The sequence below is a fragment of the Sus scrofa genome, chromosome 1 (genome assembly GCF_054392235.1).
Source record: "Sus scrofa isolate SSC_HxYL_T2T_F1_AM1 chromosome 1, Sscrofa_HxYL_maternal_Yorkshire_Landrace_v2.0, whole genome shotgun sequence".
Taxonomy (NCBI): domain Eukaryota; kingdom Metazoa; phylum Chordata; class Mammalia; order Artiodactyla; family Suidae; genus Sus; species Sus scrofa.
Window position 1 is genome coordinate 137354006 of NC_139383.1, and position 20623 is coordinate 137374628.

At 40.7% G+C, this 20623-nt stretch overlaps 1 protein-coding gene across 7 annotated transcripts in view; it reads right to left on the minus strand.

Annotated features, from left to right (window-relative positions):
• TUBGCP4 (tubulin gamma complex component 4) overlaps positions 1–20623 on the minus strand; it is a 54620-nt gene that overhangs the window by 26389 nt on the left and 7608 nt on the right. For 3 of the 7 annotated variants that reach the window (XM_001926011.8, XM_021096979.2, XM_084972425.1), the window contains exons 3-9: positions 18158–18280; positions 17718–17771; positions 17242–17298; positions 13960–14039; positions 11649–11850; positions 9117–9282; positions 8778–8902 (exon numbers count right to left, since the gene is read on the minus strand). In XM_001926011.8, the coding sequence (XP_001926046.5) occupies positions 8778–8902; positions 9117–9282; positions 11649–11850; positions 13960–14039; positions 17242–17298; positions 17718–17771; positions 18158–18280 (807 nt within the window). Of the gene's footprint in view, positions 1–8777; positions 8903–9116; positions 9283–11648; positions 11851–13959; positions 14040–17241; positions 17299–17704; positions 17772–18157; positions 18281–20623 lie in introns of all 7 variants that reach the window. The other 4 variants (XM_084972443.1, XM_084972440.1, XM_084972437.1 and 1 more) reach the window with 2 other exon arrangements.

Below are 20623 nucleotides of genomic sequence, written 5' to 3' on the forward strand. Positions count from 1 at the left end.
TAATGTGAGAAAAAAGAATGTATACATGTATGTGTAACTGGGTCACCATACTGTACAGTAGAAAAAAATATAAATAAATGATAAAGAAAAATTTTCAAAAAAAAACATGTAATAAAGATGTTTAAAAGAGTTACATGTGCAGGACACTTTGAGAAGTGTTATTTCAGGGAATGGGTGTGATAGCTCTTCTGTAATGTGAAAAGTGTTTAAAACCAACTATAATAACGATTTTATGAAAGTGGTATTGCTTGTTATTAAGATAAGAAGTTTTTTTTTTTAAGTGAAGGGATGTATTTGGTGTTCTATAATGCATTTAGAGAAATGTTCAAAATAACACACATTAATGTTGGTTATATGAGTGTTCTGTGCAAACTAAAAGAAAAGCATAAATGACTGATACATGCAAGATGGACTGATCTTAAAATAATCATGTTGAGTAAAAGAAGACTGACCTCCACCCTCCCAAAAATAAGAGTATGTACTGTTTGATTCTGTTTATATTACATCTAGAAAATGCAAGCTAATCTATAGTTACAGAAAGCAGATAAGCAGTTGGGGACAAGGAAGATAAGAAGGGTGGGATAAAAGCATATGGAAGAGCTCCCAATGTGGCTCAGCAGAAACAAATATGACTAGTATCCATGAGGATGCAGGTTTGATCCCTGGCCTCGCTCAGTGGGTTGAGGATCCAGTGTTGCCATGAGCTGTGGGGTAGGTCACAGATGCAGCTTGGATCTGGCATTGCTGTGGCTGTGGCATAGGCTGGTAGCTGCAGTTCCAATTCGACCTCTAGTCTGGGAACTTCTATATGCCACAGGTGTGGCCATAAAAAGAAAGAAAAAAAAAAAAAAAGGCATATGGAAAGGAAGAAAATGAAAGAAGATACATCATGTAAACATGACCTAAAAGAAAGCTGGAGGGTTATCTTAGTAACTTAATAGAAGTCAAAAAATAATTTAAACATGTATAAATAAATATATATCATAAGTGATAAACAAAACATATGTATACACACAAGGAAAAGTGAATATACTTATTATAAATAAGCACATGTATAACATAAATAACCTGTACATTAGGAATTAGAACATGCAAGAACCTTAGAATCAAAAAAGAATATACATTCTCTGGGCACATGGAGTACAATTAAAAATAAAAATCAGACCTTATATTAGTCCCTAAAGAAAGCCTCCATAAATTCCAAAAGGACCAACATACAAACTATGTTCTCCAACTATACTGTAACAAAATGAAAACTTAATAGATTTCTTGTTAAAAAGAAAATCATTGGGAGTTCCTGTTGTGGCTCAGAGGGTTAAGAACCCAACTGGTAACCATGAAGATATGGGTTTGATCCCTGGCCTTGCTTAGTGGGTTAAGGATCTGGTGTTGCCATGAGCTATGGTGTAGGTAGCAGAGGTCGCTTGGATCTCGTGTTGCTGTGGCTATGATGTAGGCCGGCAGCTGTGGCTCTGATTCAACCTCTAGCGCTGGAACTTCCATATGCCCTAAACACACACACACACACAAACACACACACACACACACACACACACACACACACACACACACACAAAGAAAGAAAGGAAAAGAAAAGTAAGATTTATTTAGAAAAGAATAATAATGAAAATACTACATGCCAAAAACTTGTGGGACACAGTCAAGGCCATATGTAAGTTTTATCTCTATTTCTTAAACAAAGGTTAAAAATAGAAGCATCAAGCTTTCTACCTACAATCAGATTTGAGTCACACTTGTGCCCTATGTCACAGCTGTGGCAATGCTGGATCCTTAATCCACTGTGCCAGGCCAGGGACTGAATATGCAACCTAGCACTCCAGACACTCTGCTGATCCTGTTGTGCCATAGCAGGAACTCCAAGCTGATTTATTTTTTTTTTTAATAAATCTAGATGAAATGGGTAAGTTCTTTGAAAAGCGGAAAATATCAAAAGTGGTATAAGAAAAAAAAATGTCATCTATTAATAGGTTTTAAGTATATTGAATCAGTAAAGATTTTTCCTCCTGAAAAAACATAGCTTAGATAATTTTTCCGGTTAGTTCAATCAAACTTTCAGTTAAAATTCTTATCTTACATTAATTGTTCTAAAAAATAGAAAAAGAGTGATAGACACTGATCTCATTTTATGAGGCGTTTATAATCTTTATTCCATACCCACATAAGATCAATCACAAAAAGGGAAATATATAGTCACTGGTAAAGCTAGATGCAAAAATTCCAAAGACCATATTGGCTAACCAAGTCCAATACTACATTAAAAAATAAAACATAATGCTCAAGTATGGTTTATCTCAACAAGATTCAACACCTTAAAATCTAACCAGGAATTTACCATATGAAAAGACTAAAGGAGAAAAAGAACTCAGATCAAGAAACCTTAATTGATATAGAATAAATAGTGATAAAATTCAACATCTATTTATTATAAAAACACATAGCAAACTAGGAAGAGAAGGTAATTTAAACTTGATCAACTCATGTGCCAAAGCCCTACAGCAAACACTAAAACAACAGAGAAATTTCAAATGTGCTATCTTTAAGAGCCAACAAACCAAAGATAGCCATTATCACCTCTATTGTTCAACAGTTTATATCAACTATCATCTCAGCTGTTGAATGCTATACTAGAGTTCCTACTCAAGATTATAATAAAAGAAGCAAAAGTTGAAGGAAAATTATGAAACTTTCATTAATGGAAAGTTATTATGTGTCTAGGAATTTTTTTTCTCAAAGGGTAAGCATTGCTCTACCCCTCCTTTATTTTTTTAAAGGAATTTTAAAAATCTTTTTGTTGAAGTACTAAAATACACAGAAAAGTGCACCAATCCTAAATTTAGAGCTTGGAGTTTCTGTTGTGGTACAGCTGGTTAAGGATCTACTGTTGTCTCTGAGGCAACCCTAGTTCGATCCCCAGCCTGGCACAGTGGATTAAGGATCTGGCATTGCTGCAGCTATGGCTCAGATTCAGTCCCTGGCCTGGGAACTTACATATGCCATGGGCGCAGCCAATAAGAAAAAGAAAAAGGCTTACAGCTTGAAGAATTTTCACAAATTGAACATAGCTGTACAACCAGCACCCTCAGGCCTGCCACATCCTTTCTACCAACCAAGAGCAAATAGTATCCTGACATCTAATACCAGATTAGTATTGCCTGTTTTTTTTGTTGTTGTTTGTTTGTTTTTGTCTTTTTGCCTTTTCTAGGGCTGCACCCGCACAGCCACATCAATGTGGGATCTGAGCCATGTCTGCGACCTACACCACATCTCATGGCAACTCCAGATCTTTAACCCACTGAGCAAGGCCAGGGATCAAACCTGCAACCTCATGGTTCCTAGTTGGATTCGATAACCACTGCGCCATAATGGGAACTCCTGCCTGTTTTCGAACTTAATAAAAATAGATTCATATAGTATGTACAGCTTTTTAAAATAGAAAAGGGGAGAGAAAGAGATCTAAAAGGGAGGTGACTATGACATGTATTTACAAGACTCTCTTCCCTGTTTCCTCTTGGTACACAGTATTTCTACTACTTTAACTTATTGTTAGAATTATAACTTTCAAAAAAAAAAAGTCTACTACTTCAAAGAGTCTGAGTTTCAATTCTTTTTTTAAAATGAATTATTTTTTCCATTAGAATTGGTTTACAGTTTCTGTCAATTTCTACTGTACAGCAAAGTGACCCAGTCACATACATATATATAGACATTCTTTTTCTCACATTATCCTCCATCATCCTCTATCATAAGTGACCAGATACAGTTCCCTGGGCTATATAGCAGGATCTCATTGCTTATCCACTCCAAATGCCATAGTTTACATCTATTAACCCCAGACTCCCAATCCATCCCACTCCCTCCCCCTTCCCCTTGGCTACCACAAGTCTGTTCTCCAAGTGCATGAATTTCTTTTCTGTGAAAAGGTTCATTAACACAAAAAATTAACACAGTATACTGGATTCCAGACATAAGTGATATCATATGGTATTTGTCTTTTTCTGACTTCACTTAGCATGAAAGTCTCTAGTTCCGTCCATGTTACTGCAAAGGGCATTATTTTGTTCTTTTTTTATGGCTGAGTAGTATTCCACCAGTACCACACTGTCTTGATTACCATGGCTTTGTAATACTGCCTGAAGTCTGGGAGAATTATGTCTCTGGCTTGATTTTTGTTCCTCAAGAATTCTTTGGTGATTCTGGGTCTTTTATGGTTCCATATAAATTTTTGGAATGTTTGTTGTAGTTCTGTAAAAAATGCCATGGGTAATTTGATGGGGATTGCACTGAATCTGTAGATTGCTTTGGATAGTATGGCCATTTTTATGAAGTTAATTCTTCCAACCCAGGAGCATGGGATATCTTTCCATTTCTTTGAATCCTCTTTATTTTTCTTGATTAATGTTTTATAGTTCTCAGCATATAAGTCTTTCACTGCCTTAGGTTTATTCCTAGGTATTTGATTTTTTTGGGTGTGATTTTAAAAGTTATTGTATTTTTGTATTACTTTTCTAATATTTCACTGTTAGTATACAGAAACGCAACTTATTTCTGAATGTTAATCTTGTATCCTGCTACTTTGTAAAATTTGTTGACCAGTTCAAGTAGTTTTTGTATGGAGTCCTTAGGATTTTCTATCTATAGTAATATGTCATCTGCATACAGTGACAATTTAACCTCTTCACTTCCAATTTGGATACCTTTTATTTCTGTTTCCTTTAGATTTGCAAAATTTTCACATATGATTTCTTCAAATATATTTTTAATCCCTTCTTTTTCTTCTCCTTATGGAATTCCTGTTATGCACAGATTGCCTCACTTTATATTATTCCATAGATCCTTTATATTGCTTTCATGTTTTTTCATTTGGTTTTCTGTCAGCTGTCCTGATTGGGTGATTTCCATTACTTTATCTTCCAAGTCACTAATTTGTTCCTCTGCATTATTCATTCTGCTCTTTAGTGCCTTTAACTGAGTTTGTGTCTCTGCAAATGAATTTTCTGATTTTTCTTGGCTTCTCATATTTTCCAGTTCCTTTCTAAAGTAATCTGCATTACTGTTTATAACTGCTCTTAATTCCTTCATAATTACCCTTAATTCCTTCAGTATTTTCATTATTTTCCCTTTTGAACTCAGTGTCGATTAGACTGCAGAGGTCTGTTTCATGGTTTGCTGCTTCAGGTGAATTCTCCTGATCTTTTAACTGGGAATGGTTCCTGACCTTCTTCACTTCACTTATATTTTTCTTTTTCTGTGAGTTTAGGAAAACCAACTACTGTAGTCTTGGGCTATTTCTATGCAAGAGCACCCCTTTGTATTTTGTGTGTGGGGGGGTTACTATTTATTTTTGGCATGGGAATTTGGATATTTGCTGCCTCTTTCTTTGGTATGAGCAGGCTATTATCCCCCTGAGTGTGTTTCCTGAGAGAAGGAGGCAATGCGCAGGGCTAGTAGTCAGGCCAGTTGCTGGGTTCTTGACAGTAGCAAGGACCTGTAGGAAGGCGGCACAGGTAATTCCTAGTTGCAAGGCCCTGGGAAGTGGTAATGAACCTCAGGAACATTTAGATGGTGCCCAGAGCATTTGGCAGTGACAGTGGCAGGGTGTGTGAATTCCCAGGAGAGTGAGAGCAACAACAGGTGGTGTTCAGTCACAATGCCCTCCTCTGTGGTGCCTTCTAAGGTGACTGGGGCCACAAGCGGTTCTTATTCACGGACCCTAGTGGTGGTGGGCAGTGCCTACCTCTGGAGTCAGAGATAACTGTGGTGGTTTGCCACTGCCACCTGTAGTCCATGCAAGAAGCACCCTGTCCCACTTGGCCCACACAGGAGGTACTGCACAGGCTGCACCTAGTTGCAGGGTCTTGGGAAGGGATAGTGATCAGGCCATGTGTGGGCACTGCCCGGAGTGTTTGGCAGTGGCAGCAGTAGGGGTGGTGTGTTCCCAGTGGAATGAGAGCAACAACAGGTGGTGGTCAGTTGCAGTGCCCTCTTTTTTGCTGACCTCTGAGGTGACTGGGGCCATAGACGGAGGCTGTTCACAGACCCCTAGTGGTGGCAGACCCTCTGGTTTCTGAGATGACTGGTGTCCCTACTGCCCGTAGCCCACACAAGAGGCACCTGGTCTCCCACAGCCTAAGCAAGTGGCTGCTCGCAACCCACAGCCTGCACCAGAGGTGCCCTGCCTTCTGAGAGTCCAAGCATGTGCAAGGAAAGAGATTCCTGTGGCAGTCTGTCCCTCCTCCTCGTGCCCTCTCCAACAATGACACCTTGCTTCTCCTGCGGGCCCTGACCTCCTCCCGGGTTCCCTCAGGTGTGGCATTTTGTTCCCTAGCCCATGGCACTGCTGCTCCCTGGCCCCTCGGGCTGTCTCCCCAGACAGCCAATCCCAGTCCCCTCCCCAGAATTGACCTCTAAAGACTGAGTCTCAGAGCCCAGCCCCTGCCCGAGCATCTCAGGCTGTGGCTTCTGGGGCAGTGGTGCAGATGATCTGTGTGGCTCTCACTTTGCTTCGCCCTCCTCAGTCCAGCTGTTGCGCTTTTCTCAGCAACATTGAGTTCCCTCCGTCTTAGATGATCTCCCTTTCGGTTAGGTGCCTTCCTAGGGTGCGGGTTCCTTTTCTCTTTAACCACTCCCTCTCAGGAGTACTAGTCCCATCCAGATTCCTTTTTTTAATCTTTTTTCTTCTTTTGTTTTACCCAGTTATGTGGAGGGTTTCTTGCCCTTTTTGGAGGTTTAAGTTCTTGTGCCAGTAGATGTTCTATGCAAATCATTCCACAGGTAGATGTCTTTTTTTAGTGTGTTTGTGGGAGAAGGTGAGTAAGCAATGTCTTGCTCCTCTGCCATCTTGATCCTCCCCCCACCAAGTTTCATTTCTTTGTCTATCATTTTTACAAATAAGAAATATAATTTTGAGCACTATGTGTGTTTTAAAATTTCACAAGAAAATGACAATTTTGAAATTTTATGTTATCCATTCAACACAATTTTACTTTCCTTCATTAATTATATTTCCCAAAGAGTTATCACAAGGAGTTCCTGTTGTGGCTCAGCGGGTTACAAACCAGACTAGTACCCTAGGATGAGGGTTTGGTTCCTGGCCTTGCTCAATGGGTTAAGGATCCAGTGTTGCCGTAAGCTGCGTGTAGGTCATAGACATGGCTTGGATCTGGCATTGTTGTGGTATATGTCAGCAGCTACAGCTCTGATTTGACCTCTAGCCTGGGAACTTCCATATGCCAAGGGTGCAGCCCTGAAAAGCAAAAAAAAAAAAGTTACCACAAAAATGATAAAAGAACAGAAGTAGAGGCAATAAGATGAAAGGGGAGTTCCTACTGCAGCGCAGTGGTTTAAGAATCCAACTGCAGCAGTTTGGGTCGCTGTGGAGGCACAGGTTCAACGTGACATAGGTCACAGCTGCAGCTAGGATTCAGTCTCTGGCCTGGAACTTCCACATGCCATGGGTTTGGGCATTAAAAACACAAGAAAGGAAGGCACCAGCCCCTTGGATAACAGCTGCCATGGCTATAGATGGAGGCGGGGCAGTGTCCTGAAATTGTGAATGGACAGAAAAATGTATTCTGGGTAGGTTAGATATTTACCTGCCCATTAGGAATCAAATCAAGGGATACTTCAAGGTCACCTTGAGATCTAATATTCTATGTCTACAACATAGCTCTGTCTCCAATGCCTTAGGAATTTTTCAGACAGTGATCGGAAAAGGAAGTCATATTCAGGATCAATTACTGTGCTTCTGACATGAGCATATTTGATGCTAATCCTCTTAGAAATTCTAGACACCAGTCCTAGTGCACTCACTATGCTTTAAAATCACCGCATAGGTTTGTTGGTTGGTTGGCCATATAAATATAAGTACCTACTAGTAAACTCCCTCCTGAAGAGTCAGAAGCTCTGGAGGTAAGGATTTGGTGCAAGTGCATGTTTTCAGATTTCCCCACATCATTCTATTCAGAGCAGGAGTTGAAAACCACTAACACAGTTAACGACACAACTAACAAAAGATCTCATTTCACATTATCACACACCTGTGCGTTACATTTCACTATAAACCACAGAACATATGCCCACGCATTTGAAAAATTACTGGTCACAATTTAAGTTGGTGGATGTAACATAATTCACTTAAGAACACTGAACTAGGAGTTACATACCACATGACACCAGACAAATTAGCTTTCTATTTTTTGAATTTGTAAGAATGGAAAAAATATTGTTCTGCCTTCCTCATAAGGTTATCATATCCATTAATTAAAGAATATGTAATTGAGCCATTCTAAAATGTAAGGCACTAATTTAGCCAGAATCAGCTGCTTCCCTGGAGTCACTGCCAACTACACAAACGCTAAATGCTGACTGTCTGAATGAAACCAAAATCTTCCTTTATTCAACTAAGTAATTTTTCTTTTTTGGCCACACCTGTAGTATGTGGAAGTTCCCTGGCAGAGATAAACCTGCACCACAGCAGCGACCTGAGTTTATTCTTAACCTGCTGAGCCACGAGAAGTCCTCAAGTAACTAATTAACTATCAAACTCCTGTCGGGTGTGAAAAGGCAATGGCAGTTCTGCCTCTATTATTCAAAAGAAAGAGAATGCTTTTAATTTTCTACTTTCTACTTGCAACTCTTTCAAACCATTCCCTCCAAGCTTAGTTCTAGTCACATCAAGAAGAAGCAAAAGTCAAGTACTCAATTTCTGGGGAACTCGTCTATTTCATTCCCCAGAGAATACACTGAGAAAGACAAACCTCCGCCACGGTGCTGCGTATGCGATCCACCACCTGCTCAAAGTCCACCAGGCTGAAGAGAGGCTGCTGCTTGAGACGGTGCAGCTCTGCAGCAAAGGTGTCCTCCTGGTCTTTCAAAATGGATCCTGCAAAACAGGAGGCAGGTCAAAGGAAGCGGGACGTGTGCAGGCGTGGTGATCCCATCCCTGAGGTGTGGCTGCTCAGGCGGGCATGCCACTCAGGGCTGGCTTGAAATCTCAGAATATAAAGGTCACTCTGCTCACGCTGACTCTGGGGCCCAAGATTTCAAGTAAGAAGGTCCTCTGAGGAACGGGGTCCATGGGGCAAGGAGATCCCTACCTTTCCTCGTTAGGTTTACATTTTGATTCTCAAACATCTGGACGGATTCTCCAACAAACAGGATTTTTTCAGCAACCCTCACTGGAATGTAGGATGGCAGAATCTCCACTCGCAGAGAAAACTGCTTTAGGGACGGTGCCAGCATGTTCTCTTCCTCTATCAGGCGCTGGCCAAGGAAATAATCCATTATCAGAGATGATGTATGAAGTGAGAAAGGAGAAACAAGAAAGCATCCAGCAGCTCTCCCATCCCATGATTTATGTGTCTAGAAGCAGGGACTTTAGATCTGAAGTTGCATAATTGTTGAATTACCAGTGTTAGAGAGATGTATTTCATTTTTAGGCAGCAAGACAGCACGGTGGAAACAGCAATGGTTTCATTAACAATAGGATTTTAGTCCTTATATTGCCTTGATTACTGTGTAAAATCATGTACAGTAGATCTAGAACCTAGTCTCCTTACTTGTTACCATGGACTAATTAGTCTTTGTGTTCTTCCAGGTCTGCATGTCTATGATTTTATTATTTTGCACATAAGTCTGCTCTGCCCAGTTCCTTAAACTAGCCTAAGTCATTTAGCCAAATGGTTCTCAAATTGAGGCTCCTGGACCAGCACCATTGGCTTTACCTGGGAGTTGTTAGAAATGCAAATTTCCAAACCCCTCCCCAAATCTACAGAAAATCTAGGGCACAAGACCTAGTGGTCTGTGTTTTAACAAGCTCTCAAGGTGACACTGAAGCACAAACAATTTGAGAACCATGGATCTAGAGCCCATGAAGCCCCAGATACACACCACTCAATCCCACAGGCTCCTCCCATTCCCTGGCTTGCTTCTGATGTGACCCATATCTAGCTCCAACCTGGAACTCCTGACTCTGACCTCTGCTAATCACCCTGGACTTCTGTGCTGGTGTTCCTCAGGGCACTTATCCCAGACCTGCTTTTTCTCTCGCTCTCCACACTTTTCCTAGACAATTAAATCGTCCTCTGTGGCTGAACTGAACATCATAATAGATTTTTTTTTTCTTTTTAGGGCTGAACCCGCAGCATATGGAGGTTCCCAGGCTAGGGGTCCAATTGGAGCTACAGCTGCCGTCCTGCACCACAGCCACAGCAGCACAGGATCTGAGCCACTGAGCAAGGCCAGGGATCGAACCCTCAATCTCATGGTTACTAGTTGGATTCGTTTCTGCTGCACCACAATGGGAACTCCACATAATAGTTATTTTTACTCTTTTTGCATCATAGACTCTCTGCAATTTTAAAAAGCTATAGACCTTCCAGACAATTTGTATCATCTATGGACCCTAGATTAAAAACCTATATATGCTGATGACTCCTAAATCTTTAAGCTAGATTGCTCTCATGAGCTCCAGGCTCAGCTCACTGATCATTTCCTACAAGTACCTCAAACCCAACAGGTCCATCTTCTTTCTCCAACACCAGCCATCCACATTCCTTAGCATCACTACTTGCCTTCTCCTGAAGGCAGAGACTTGGCTATCATCCTTGATCCTTTCCTTTGGACCCACATCCAATCACTATGACCCACCTGTCCCTCCTCCTAACCATCTCTCAAGCCTCTTTACTCTTCCCCATACTCTTCAACACTACTGGTCAGGACTCTTTATTTCAGCCTTTATTTACTTGACCATTTCTGAATTACTAATGGTTCCCCAAATGAGACATGTCCTTCATGGACATGGAGTTCCAGGATGGAGCTGGATATAGGTCACATCAGAAGCAAGCCAGGGAATGGGAGGAGCCTGTGGGATTGAGTGGTGTGTATCTGGGGCTTCATGGGCTCTAGATCCATGGTTCTCAAATTGTTTGTGCTTCAGTGTCACCGTCATGGCTTCTATACTTTACACCATCCTTTCTTCTGCCTGGAACATTTCTTGACCACCCCCGCAAACTCTTTGCACTGAAAAGTGTTCTCCAGTTATGCTAAGACTATGTTCCCAGACTATTTACTCTTTCTAGAGCACTGAGTACACTGTAATACTGCTGTTTACCATATCTTCCACCAAACTATAAGCTCTCTAAGGAACAGGGCCTACTACCTTTTATCTATTTATGCAGCTGTGGCATCTACAACAGTGCCTGGCACATAACCAACATTCAATAAAATGTTGTAACAGGATAAATGAATGGATGAATGTACAAGAACAATATAGGACTTTGGGGAGTCTAATCAAAATTTCAAACTGCATTTTAAAGCTCTGGGTAGCTATAAGACTACCTAAAGAGATAAGACTTATTAACCTCTTAAATGCATATACCAGGAAAAGGAGAAACAAAAGGAACCCCACACATATATTTTCTATTTTGTAGTCTCACATTGCTAGGCATTAAGTACTAAGCCAAGATAAAGCCAGTGTTTATATCTAAAGAATTTATGGCATAAAGAATTTATGGAAGGTGCCCAGGCTATGATGAGCTGGGGGCAGGGGGTGGGTCACCAAAGGTCATCTGGCATAGACTTTTCTGACACCTGGCAGGAGTATGCTAAGCCTCTTGCTGTGCTCTCACCAAGTCCTGGAGTTCTCTCAACTGTTTTCCTGTCAGTCCCCCAATACCCAGATCCTCCTCATCCTCTTCTGGCTGGGCACTGACATTACCGGAAGACGGACCCTGTTTGATAAAGAACTCTTCATGCTGGTCCAAGAGAAGCCCATGTAGCATCCAGGCTGAGAGTTGCTTATACATAACCCCATGACACACGGCCAGGATCCTGAGGGGAGAGGAAAGCAAGAGCCTTAGAAGTCCAATTAGAGGGCAGAGGCAATGGCACAGAGGGCATGCTTTAAATTAAAAAAAAAAAAAAAAGGAAGTAAGGGGACTGTTGCAAATTCAAGACTAAGGAGTTCCCTAGTAGCTTAGCAGTTAAGGGATCTGGTGTTGTCACTGCTCGGGTTTTATCCCCAGCCTAGGAAATTCTGCATGCCATGGGCACAGCCAAAAAACAAAACAAACACCACGACAATAAAAAAAGGAGACTGAAAAAGACATGACAACTAAATGCAGTATGTGACACTGACTGGCTACTGGTCACAAAAAAGAATGGCTATGAAGGACTTTGGGGGGACAACGGGGGAAATTCAGATATATTTTGAATATTACTGAATTAATGCTAACTTTCTTGGGTGTAATATGGTATTGAGGTTACATAAGAGAATGCCGTTTTTCTCAAGAGATACAAGCTAAAAGTATTTAGGGGTTAAGCATTATAATATTTGTGACGACTTTCAAATGATTCAGCAAAAAAAAAAAATCATGTGCATGCAAGTTATGTGTGTATAATTTACTTTATATATGTATTTCGCAGTTCATTGAGAAGGAGAAAGATAAATCCAATGGGGCAAAATGTTAATAACTGGTGAAAATAAAGGATACACATGTTTACTGTACTGTTCATTCAACTTTTTGTAGAAACCATAAGCGCTTGAAGCTGCTATTTGTAGTGTGCTAACTGAATGGAATCTCTCTTTAAAAAAAAAATCAGGATAAGCAACGAAATCCTGCTGAAGAGCACTGGAAACTATATCTAGTCACTTGTGATGGAGCATGGTGGAGGATAATGTGAGAAAGAGAATGTATGTGTGTGTGTGTGTGTGTGTGTGTGTGTGTGTGTGTGTGTGTGTGTGTGTGTGAGTGACTGGGTCACCTTGCTGTAGGGTAGAAAATTGACAGAACACTGTAAACCAGCTTTAATGGAAAAAATAAAAATCATTATGAAAATCAAAATCAAATGGGAAGCCATTTATGTGGGCTGTAAAATTTGGTCTCTGCAAACAGGTAACAAACATGTACATAACATTATTATATAAGATTTTATATTTTATTCATAAAACCACATATATTTACACAGAGAGAAACTAAAGATATACACCAAAAGTTAAAATTGAATATCTCAAGGGAATGATTAGATTAGAAGTGATTTATATTTCTTCTCTGTGCATGTCTCTATTTTCTACAGTCAAAATGCAATTCATAAGAACAAAAAACCCCACAATAAGAGAATTAACTTGTTAAGACATGTTCTAGATAGTTTCCTGCTTTTCAGAGAATTTACCTGTCCAGTGGTGAAAGCGGAGATTTTAAGAGTTGGGAGAGGCCTCAGAGATCATCAATCCCAATTTTGCAATTAATGCCACATCCTCTTTTTTAAAAATGAGGAGGATGAGGGAAAGAGGAAGGTCAAACAAATTTTCTTTGATCCCATTCCACTATATTTAATACAAGTGTAATCATAAGACATATAATTTTGTATCCTTTTTTCAGTATTATTAAAAATATTTTTACATACTGTTATACGATTTATAAATTTACTTGTTTACAGTCTATTATGTACAGTCTATTATATCTACTTAGCTTTCTTCGACAGCTGGTAATTTTCTAATTTCTTGATGCAGTAGACAGCATTGCAATGAATAATGATTATGCATATGGTTCTCTTCTTGTTTTGAACGTTGTTGGGATAAGATTCTTAAGAGTGGCATTATGGGATTATAAAGCTACTTAAAATACACGTTTAGACATAGCTAAGTATATTCCAGCTCCTGTAATGGAAATTCTCCAAGGATAATGAAATCCCAAAATGAAAAAGGATTGCCTCTAGGCAGCTGGATCATAGCTTTGACACTCAACACTTTATAACCCTCTTTTTGCAATTACTAAGCCACCATAAGGATTACAAGGGCTCCTCTGCTCATGGGGCTTTTCCATCCTAGTCATAACCTTCCCTAGAGGGAAACCTGACATACTCGAAAATAAAACATGTACAAAGTCAGGTCCCTTGACCATCCACCCTCCTCCCAACCCCAATGAAGCCATGACTTACTTTTCTAGTGCACTGCGAACAGGAGGCAAACCTCCACAGCTGTGTTTGTATACTGTTTCCAGGATCTGACACCCATGAATCTGGGGAAGACACAGCCTTGTCAAACTAGATTCCATTTTGATAGTTCGTACAGCACAAACTCTTATCCTATATTCAACCCGGAGGGCACAATCCAGCAGAGAATGGGAATAAATTTTCTCATAAGAACTATACATCCTTTTGATTCTGACTCCAATTCCAGTGTTTGAGAGGTTTCCTCACACGGCCAGTCCTAAATCCAACTCATCTCTGATACCATCTACCCAGAGACAGCCTCAGATTCCACAGGTTAAAGGTTCAGTAGCCAAGCAGGTCCTCCACTTTCAATACCAATCACAAGCTCAGGAAGCCCATTACTCACTAGATTACCCATTTCTTACAAAGGACACTAAAGCAACACCCAGACAAAAGGATACAAAGGGTGGGGTCGCAGACAAAGGAGCTTCTGCCTGCCTAGGGGCACGTGGAGTAATTGCACTTCACCAACCTGGAAGCTCTGCGAACCCTGTCCTCTCAGGTTTTTATGGAGCCTTCACTACACAGGCAACATGGTTGATTTAATCACTGGCCACTGTTGATTGAACTCCAGTTCCGGCTCTCTGCCCTCTGCCCCGCCCCTCCTCTCCCTGGAGGGGTTGTGTGGGCGGGGCGGGGTGGGGAGATGGTGGGATTGGAAGGACCAACCCTCCAATCACATGGTTGGTTCCTTTGGCAACCACCCCCATACTTAGGTGCTCTCCAAAAGTTACCTCATTAACAAACTCAGCTATAGTAGATAGGGATTTGTTGTAACTATCAAGATACCTTTATTGCTGTCATTACTTAGGAAATTCTGAGTTTTAAGAGTTCTGTGACAGAAATGGGACAAAGACCAAATATACACATTTCTTATTATAAATTGAAACATCACGATAGTTGTTCTCAAAGTAGGGACCCTCCACCCACCCCATCCCCCCAGCAGCAGCAGCATCACCTGGAAACTGGTAAGAAATGCAACTTCTTGGACCTGCTGAATCAGAATCCCTGGGGTAGGGCCCAGCGATCTGGTTTTAACAGTCTGCCCCAGATCATTCTAATCCACAGTGAAGTTTGGGAATTACCACACTAGGGAAAGGAATATCATAGAGAGTTGAAATTCCAAGCAAAGAGGTAAAGAGAGCTCTTCAGATTAAAGCCTAATTCAGCTTTCTTATAAGGTATATACTTTTCTTTCTTTCTTAAAAAACCACCTTACTGAGGTATAATTTACACACCAGAAAATTCACCCATTTTGAGTGTACTTTCAACAGTTTTGAGTAAATTTGTAGCATTGTGCAATCAACACCATAATCCAGTTTTACAACATTTCCATTACTCTAAAAGGATCCCTTGGGGCCAATGCATTCACCCCTGTTCTCACCCACAGCCTGTGTTCTTGACTACCTGTTTTTTTGGGCCTTAGCACTCAGCTTCCTACCACCTTCCTAGCAGGAACGAAGCTTCACGCATCTGCAATCTCCCTATTTATTTACTATTCTCCTTCCTGTGGCCAATGGAAGTTCAAATTCAACTGGGATGTGCAGCAATGCACGGACGCTAACACTAACTCCACTTACCTAGAAAGCCGCCTCCAATTCTGGGAGCTGGTTTAGTAGAGAGGTTAAGAGCATAGTCCCCACAGATGGCTGTGGGTTTTATAGCCCAGCTCTACCGTTTACTACCAGCTGTGTGACCCTGTGCACATTCCTTAATCTATCTGATTCCTCAGAGGACTGACTGTATGTGAAGCACTTAGCACAGTGCTTGGTATGCAGCTAGTGCACAATAAAAGCTCCATGTTACTTGATGAGGGCAATCAGCTTTGTCAGGCTAAAGAGCATCCCCCACCCCTGCCCCACTGGCTTGGCTGGCACAGGATGAACACAGCAGAGTGTAAGTTTCTAGATTTATACAAGAAAAAAATGAAGTAGCCATCTGACAAACTAACTGGGTAACTAGTTATATTCAAGTGAACACTCCTAATAAGCTAAGGCACAACTGTAACAGCTTAAAAACATGAATGAACTAAACATGTTTAATCTGTCTTCTCTAGTCCAATTACAAACTAGCAGATTTTCTTCTAATATAAAAGCATCAGGAGTTCACATGTAGCACAGCAGCTTAAGGATCTGGCATTGTCACTGCATAGGTTTGGGTTGCTGTTGTGGCAAGTGTTTGATCCTGGTCCAGGAACTCCTGCATGCCGTGGGCGTGCCCCCCATCCCACCTCCCCTCCCCAAATCTCAAAGCATCTCAGAGTTATTAATTCTGCCAGAAAAGATACTCTCTGGACACTGGAGACCCTAATTTTCAATGCATATGATAAAAACTTGTGATGAGAACAGGCATATATTAAGAGTTCTGACTGTGCCACAGTGGGCTAAGAATCCAACTGCAGTGGCTCCAGTGGCTGTGGAGGTCCAGGTTTGATCCCCAGCTCTGTGCAGTGGGTTAAAAAGATCTGGCATTGCCACAGCTATGGCTCAGATTCAATCTCTGACCCAAGAACTTCCATGTGCTGAGGGTGCAGCCATTTAAAAAAAAAAGAAAGAAAGAAAGAAAAGAAAAGGCATATCTAACTAATAAATAAACATCTGGCTTTCATCAATGATTAAATAATTGTCAGAAAACTACCAGCACCCTAATGATAAATCTACCACCTTTTTTCATTCTAAGGAGTAACTTTTATGCTTTTCTTCTAGATCTGTGTCCAGTAGTTCTAAATCCTTAGTGTACAAAGCTCTCACCTCCAAGTATCCACAACATTATTCTCTTACCCAGCAGCATTCTTGGGTACATCTATTATCATTTCCCTCACCGTCTGGACCCAGAAGGTGCTTAAAGGCTGGGTCATAACTTATTTTTGCATTCCTGATACCCAAGCATGATATTGTTGAATGAATAAAGAAATAAGTTAAAAACTACTGAAAACTAGGGTCTCAAAAAAAAATGTAGGGAGTTCCCTTTGTGGCTCACTGGGTTAAGAACCTGACTAGTAGCCATTGCTGTGAGCTGTGGTATAGGGATACAGATGCGGCTCAGATCTCACCTTGATGTGGAAAGCCGACAGCTGCAGCTCCAATTAGACCCCTGGACTGGGAACTTCTATATGCTGCACTTGCAGCCCTGAAAAAGCAAAAAAAAAAAAAAAAGAATGTAAAGGAAAATTAAATACAGTATCCCATTGGTGCTTATGCAAGCAAAAGAAAAATGGAAAGTTCTCACCTTTTGACTTTTAATTTGTTCTACTACAACCATTACAGAAGGGAAAAGGAGCTGGAACTGCAAAGTAGAGAATAATTAGGATGGTATATAATCAAATGCAAGGAAAAACAATTAACTCAGGAAAAGCCTTTGTTTCTAAACAGTCCCACTTAACATAAAGAAGGCAATCACTGAACAGCCCAGGTCCAGTACCCTAAGACAATCTGATATGGGGGTTGGCTGCAGGCACAAAGAGAATGGCAGACAGAACCAGTTCTCTGCGGTTAGCGTAACTGTTAACACTGAGGCCAAGCTATAGCACTAACATCACAAAGTAAGTTTTTACTAAACTTGGAGCTTTTCAAACAGTTGGGATCCAGGAAAGCATACAAAATATCAAATCCTGGGCTCTGAATCCAGAAGGGAACAAGTTGTCAAAAACAGTAAGATTATTCTAACAACAGATTCCAAAGCATTTTGTTACCTGGGCAACACACCTGATCTAAGGAGTAATTGATGTGTGATATGGAGAGATGCGGGTCAGCCAGGAACTGCAACAAAAAACATTGATTAGGACTCTATATAAAAGATCTCAAATCTATTTCAACATGAAGACTGGAAGGGAATCTGAGAGTAGGCTTAAGGTTTGTTTTAGGCAACAGAGAATTGATCATTTAGAGAAGATTGCTCCTTCTGAATTTCAGGTGATAATAAAACCGAAACAAAGGCTCTTCCTTCTAAACTCACCGAGATCCTTTGCCGTGGTCTGCACGTCCTTTGATCAGGGCTTAGGCAATCACAGAGCACACACTGTACCCACCAGCCACACAGAAAACAGCTCACTCTTAACTACCCGACTATATCCAAGGGCATTTCAAATCCAGAACAGGACCCTTTCTGCTGTCCCAGAGGTGTTGCTTCCCATTTCTCCTCTCACCTCTTGTTCCAAATCAAGCAGTGCTTGGCGATAAGGCTGCAAAACTGAATCCAGCCCCGTGCAGAAGGCTCTAAGGTAGATTCCGTGTAACCCACCTTGGCCCTGCTGAGATGGATGGTGATCCTGAAATCAAACAAAAAGAAGTCAACTTTTCAACTCAGACCCTGAAGCCCGAGGAAGACATTATCCTTTATTAATAGCATGTTTTGTTTTTGTTTTGCTTAAATAATTCCCTATCAAAGCAGTACTTCGAAAAGAGGAAAACTTGACTGAAGAGAAAGATTTTGAGTCCTGGTCTTTTATTTATTTACTTATTTATTTAATCACAGCTGCGTTCTCGGGCCAGGGATCAAATCCGAGCCACAGCTGCTTGGATTTAACCTGCAATGCCTTTAACCCACTACACCAGGCCGGGGTTCAAACTCCAAGCTGCTGCAGTTGGAGTCTTTTTTTTTTTTTTAATTCTTCTCCTTTTTAAAAAATTATAGTTGATTTACAATGTTGTGCCAATTTGCATTCAGATTCTTAACCCACTGCACCATAACAGGAACTCCTGATCTTTTAAAATGTGATAATGTTTTAATTTTCCAAGTGGTTCAGATATTACAAACAAGGTATTACTCCATATTCAGCGGAGGTTTTTCAACAACTCAATTCTAACCTTACAGCCTCTGGCTTAAGTCCCTTTGGTGGCTTCCTCTTGTCCCAGAATAACCTTTAAATTCCCCTCCATGGCTTACGGTGATTCCTGCATTCAGGCCCTGACCCTCTTTCCAAAATTATCTTTCACTGCTTCCAACTTCACATGCTCATTTCCAGACCACTCTCAGCTCACCTGTTGTGCCTTGCTTCTATCTCCCACTCCTGTGAATTTGAGCGTATTCTACTTATAACTGAGGGCTCATCTTTGTGATAAATACTTACTATTCCTGCAGGACCCAATGCAAGCATCTTCTCCCTGCAAGGCCCTTTTAACCCTTCCTAGGGAATTAACAGCTCCCCTTTGTTGCTTTCACTGCACCTCTATTTACTGCTAGAATTGTACTTTTGTTTATCTGTCCTCTCACTAGACCAGGAGCTTCATGAAGTGAGGGCCCACATGTTACTCATCTTTGCATTCCTCGCACAGTTCTTTGAACAGTTGGTAAATATTTAATGAATAAATAAAATGACCTCAATTCTCTTCTAATAACCCTTCTCTTGCCTGGCATAGAGATTCATCAAAAACATGAATCTGAGAGCCAACACAGGGAATTGTTAGATGCTCACCAAGAGGCTATTTAGAAAAAATGGCTTACCTTTCAAGAAAGCTGAAGTTTTGTTTCGGCGGTTTTTTTTTTGTTGTTTTTTGTTTTTTGTTTTTTTTTGGTTTTTTTTTTTTTTTTTTTGGCCTCACCCATGGCATAAGGAAGTTCCGGGGCCAAGGATCAAACCTGCACCACAGTAGCAACCTGAGCCTCAGCAATAAAAAAGGTGGATCCTTAACCTACTGAGCCACTGGGAAACTCCAAAGCTACAGTTTTTTGTAGGAGCATTCTTCTTCTATGTGGGGGAATTGTAGTTAACAGTTATCTATAGAGTCCATGATGACTAGCCTTTTGGGCTATTAACTGATTTTGGGTGATCAGGCTCTGGTGGTGGTAGAACTGAGTCACAAATGTGGTAAGAAGCTTGGGCTCAGGGGTTATAAGGCAGAGTGGAGCCAGAGGAGGCTGCAAAGGATACTAGTAGTTCCTGGAGATAAATGTTCACAGTTATAATAAGAACAGCAATGATTATAGGGTTGGCTTACAATCAGGCAATTTTGCTTTGATCTCGTGTCATTCCAGAGAAATGAATGTCTCCACTTATCACAGAATGAAAAAGAAAGTGAGTATGTTTTTACTTTTCAAAAAGTAGAGGTACTACAGATATCTTTAGAATTTGGAAAAGCAGGAATTCACTTACCAGATCTGCATAGTCACATGAATATAGGACAGGTTATTTTTTTTTTAAGTGTTATATACAAAACCTTAAAATTTAGGGGCTTTTTCATCTATATTAATACATATATAGGTTCCAACTTTGATCACTGTATTCTCATTAATCTAACTTCATCGCAAAGTGACACTGATTAGATCTTAGATTCAAGTTTAGTTTAGTGTACTTTCTCTGCAACAAAATCTGAGATAATCAGAATTTCTGCTCCAGACATGAAAATATAAGGCATTATTCTCTAAATCCTTTGCCCCACAGATTACCACCAATGGTCTTATATAACAGGGGCCAGATGGTAGTAACTGAATTGTTCAGAAAAGCCTTCTTCCTTTTCCTTTCTAGAAGTCTGCCCTTCTCTTCAACCAGAATCACTCTTTCAGAGTTCCTATTGTGGCTCGGCAGGTTAAGAACCCCTCACAGTGTCCATGGGGATGTGGGTTTGATCCCTGGCCTCGCTCAGTGGGTTAAGGATCTGGTGTTGCCACAAGC